General features: G+C 34.9%; 1 protein-coding gene across 2 annotated transcripts in view; it reads right to left on the bottom strand.

The window, feature by feature from the left end:
* Nucleotides 1-240: 240 nt before the first annotated feature.
* LOC106869717 (uncharacterized) overlaps nt 241-3,899 on the bottom strand; it is a 145,533-nt gene continuing 141,874 nt past the window's right edge. For both annotated transcript variants that reach the window (XR_016243596.1, XM_089359518.1), the window contains exons 21-22: nt 3,387-3,487; nt 241-1,347 (exon numbers count right to left, since the gene is read on the bottom strand). Coding sequence is in view for 1 of the 2 variants with exons in the window: in XM_089359518.1 (XP_089215644.1) it covers nt 1,311-1,347; nt 3,387-3,487 (138 nt within the window). In the remaining variant the exon portion in view is untranslated. The remainder of the gene's footprint in view (nt 1,348-3,386; nt 3,488-3,899) is intronic.

Here is a 3,899-nt window from a genome sequence, read left to right as displayed (position 1 = left end):
TTTTTTTATAAGGGGCCAGTATTCCTGACTTTTCGAAGTCCCTCCTGAATTCAAAGTTTGATGCAGCTGACACGAAGACTGGATACAAACACATCAATGTCTGCATGAAAAAACCACGAATATTGTTTTTTCTTCTCAAACCAGTCTTGGAGAGCTTACCAAAAATCAGATGTTCTTCTGTCTAGGCCATAATTTTTTTTTTTTGTTTTGTTCTGAAAAAAAAGTTAACTCAATCAAAACTTATATTTCAATATTTATTTTAATTACTTTGATTCATTTAGTTTTATCATTTTGTTTAATACAGGGTTGAAATCCATCTTTCCCATGCAGTCATCACTCCTTTCCTTCTCCCCCACCTACCCATACAAAAAAAAAAGGTCAATATCATGAAATATTTAAAAAAATAGATTTTCAATTTATAACATCACATTTATATATATATATATATATGGATTTGTGTCTTTCTTTTTGATTTTTGCTTCACATGTTTTCATATAACACATGTCTTCAATAGAATATGAGTATTCATTGAATGCAGGCCTTCATTTAAACATAAGTTTCTGTTTAGCACAAAACTTTCATTTAAATATGAAACCTTCAGTTACCAAAGGTCTTTTCATTTAATGCAGGCCTTCCTTTAAATAAAAATCTTCATTAAGACAGCTAACATTTAGGTATTAGCCTTCGTTCAATATAGGCCTTCATTTACCACAAGCTTTTGTTTAACATAAGACTTCCATTTGAACATAGGACCTTCATTTACAAGATTCTCCATTTAAAAAAAAGTCTTTAATTCAGATTTTCCTTTAAAAAAAAAAAAAAAATTCATTAATACAGTCATTTATTTAAGCATTAGTCTTCATTTAATGCAGGGCTTCATTTAACACAAGCCTTCATTTAACATGAGTTTCCATTTCAACATATACCAATTTGTTAATTCAATCCTGTGATCATGAGTATTCCTTTTTTTAATACAAAGTTTAATTTAAGCACAATTTTTTGTTGATCACAGGCTTTTTATATGAACAGATGTCATTTTTGTTTAACACAGCTTTTCCTTGAACATAATTGTTTTTTGTTTTTGTTTTTTTTATTTAACAGACTTTTGAGTTGTATCAAAAATTGTTTATGTCTGAGTATTGAAAACATATACATATAAAACAACATCTGCTTGACTACTGATCCACGTGACCAGCTATATACATCTTCTAGGATGGAATCGATGTGTTTCACAGATAAATTGCAGTTATTTCCAAAAAGAAACATATATTTAGGTCTGTCTGTCATTGGTCCGCCATCTATTCCATTTGCTAGGGCACTGAAGCTTCAAGTAATACTGTCACCCATCTGAAAAGAGAATAAAAAGATATATACTATGATGTGTACATATAGTAAACCTAGCACACCCTCGCCTAGTTTAACACCACCATCTAGTATGTGGGTGCCTATAGCAGGGTTCACTTTGTTGCATTCAAACCAAAACCCCTTTCATGAATCCTTTTATACCTATGTATAGCCACATATCTAACAGATGTTTAAATTGAACAGCAAAAGACAAGAGCATTTCTCTAATTAACTTATCAAAAAAAAAAAGAGCACATGTGTGTGTGTGTGTACATGCATACATTAACATCTGATTGTAGGTCTGTATTACTAAAAGTTTTACTGAATTGCTTTGATTTCAGTGGGTCATTTAAAACATAATGTACCATTTGAAATACATAATTTTCGATTTCGTTTTTCACATTTGAAAATTACTAACTGCATTGCCCTGATTTTGTTGGGAGCTTCTGTTTCTTGTCCCATATTCTATTCATGTCGGAGGGTGTAAAATTTCTTCAGAATTACTTTCACTGAGAGATATGTACAACTTTCTGCAGCTCATAGAATTGTACTGTCTATCACAAAACCCAATCCTTGTTGCTGTGTGGTGATCGATGCCAACAGAGTGCAAGGTCCTGGTAAAGGCTTCTATGCACGCGCTGATTATAAAACGTATGCGCGTACACAAACGTATACTTAGCAGAGAAACTGATAGATATTGCTTTCGTCCTCTGATTAAAAGATTAAAAAAAAGCTCAGAATGAAGAACTATGGAACTAAACATGGCTAGAAATTTATTCCGAGAATGTACCGTTTCTCTTACCAACATTCTCAATGAACAAATTCTACCGATTATTACGATATTAAATAATAGAAAATAAATAAACCAATTTCAAAGAGAAATAACTCGAGATTACAGCAAAGGTTATCTCCCTTATAAAACTACATGAACCGCTTTTATATATTTTTACTTTTTCTTAGAAAAGCTTTTTGTCGGCAAATGTAATTAGAGACGATTAGAAGTATGTTTACGAAAACAACCTCAACAATACTCTTTACTCTTTTACTTGTTTCAGTCATTTGACTGCAGCCATACTGGAGCACCGCCTTTAGTCGAGCAAATCGACCCCCAGGACTTATTCTTTGTAAGCCTAGTACTTATTCTATCGGTCTCTTTTTGCCGAACCGCTAAGTTACGGGGACGTAAACACACCAGCATCGGTTGTCAAGCGAAGTTTGGGGGACAAACACAGACACACAAACATATACACACACATATATATATATATATATATATATATACATATATATACGACGGGCTTCTTTCAGTTTCCGTCTACCAAATCCACTCACAAGGCTTTGGACGGCCCGGGGCTACAGTAGAAGACACTTGCTCAAGGTGCCACGCAGTAGGACTGAACCCGGAACCATGTGGTTGGTAAGCAAGCTACTTACCACACAGCCACTCCTGCGCCTATACTCTCAGATATTGTTACATAAATACTATAATGTAGGAATTTAGCTGTAGCAACCTGAAATATGTACTGGTAGAATGTCATATAAATCGCACAGACTGATTAGTTAATAGCTTCATTTACCACCTAAACTAAAATGATGAATTTCTAGGTTTGAGTAACATTCGTTTGCATCTTCTATGAAAAATATAAAACAACCTAAATCAGATGTCATAGTAGCATTACGGTAGACTTAATACCTCCGCCTACAGCGGAGATATATTGTTTGCAGTCATGTTTGTTTGTCCGTGGACAAGATATCTCAAGAACCACTAGATGGATTCGGATGAAACTTTCAAGGACGTTTGGCCTTGTGACTGGCACGAACTGATTATATTTTGGGATCGATCTGGTACCGGTCAAGGATTCTGGATCATTTTTCCGGTTTTTTCTTTTTTACTTAATTTTTGAGAGCGGTCGGGTTCATATTTAGTATTGTCGTTTGTGAGAGCAGTCGAGTTTATTTCAGATATTCTGATAAATGTGTGTGTGAAATAAGTAAATGAAAGGTAAATACAAATAAAGAAAAATCATAAAATGTAAAATTACTTCTCTGTTGATGCTGCACTATCAGTTTGGAATCTCATGGGCTGCATTCCTGGATGTGTAAGTTCAAACAGAAGATGGCGTTCTATGCCTTCATACCATTGCTACACAAGAAAGAGAGAGAAATAATGTTGGAGGTTAGTGGAAAGTAAAAAGGAACATATTAGAAGCTTTAATTAATTAATTAAAAAAATTAACTCTAAACGGGTATTGGAATTTAATAAGACTACAGCAGCAAAGCAGCTTAAGCAAACAAAGGGGGAAGCTAACTTCTATCACATAAAAGACATGGTTGGCTATGTGAATCAGTAGCAGAACTGGCAGTGCCAGTGGAGCGCTAACAGCACCATCCGAGAGTAATCATTGCCAGAGCAGCTGTCTAGCTTCCATGCTGGTGGCCCGTAAATAGCACCATTTGAGTGTGATCATTACCAGCGTCGCCTTACTGGCACTTGTGCTGGTGGCAATTGAAAAAAACATTCGAGCATGGTCGTTGCCAGTGCTGCTGGACTGGCT

The sequence above is a fragment of the Octopus bimaculoides genome, chromosome 11, assembly GCF_046866305.1.
Source record: "Octopus bimaculoides isolate indiv1 chromosome 11, ASM4686630v1, whole genome shotgun sequence".
NCBI lineage: Eukaryota > Metazoa > Mollusca > Cephalopoda > Octopoda > Octopodidae > Octopus > Octopus bimaculoides.
This window is presented reverse-complemented; position numbering and strand designations above follow the sequence as displayed.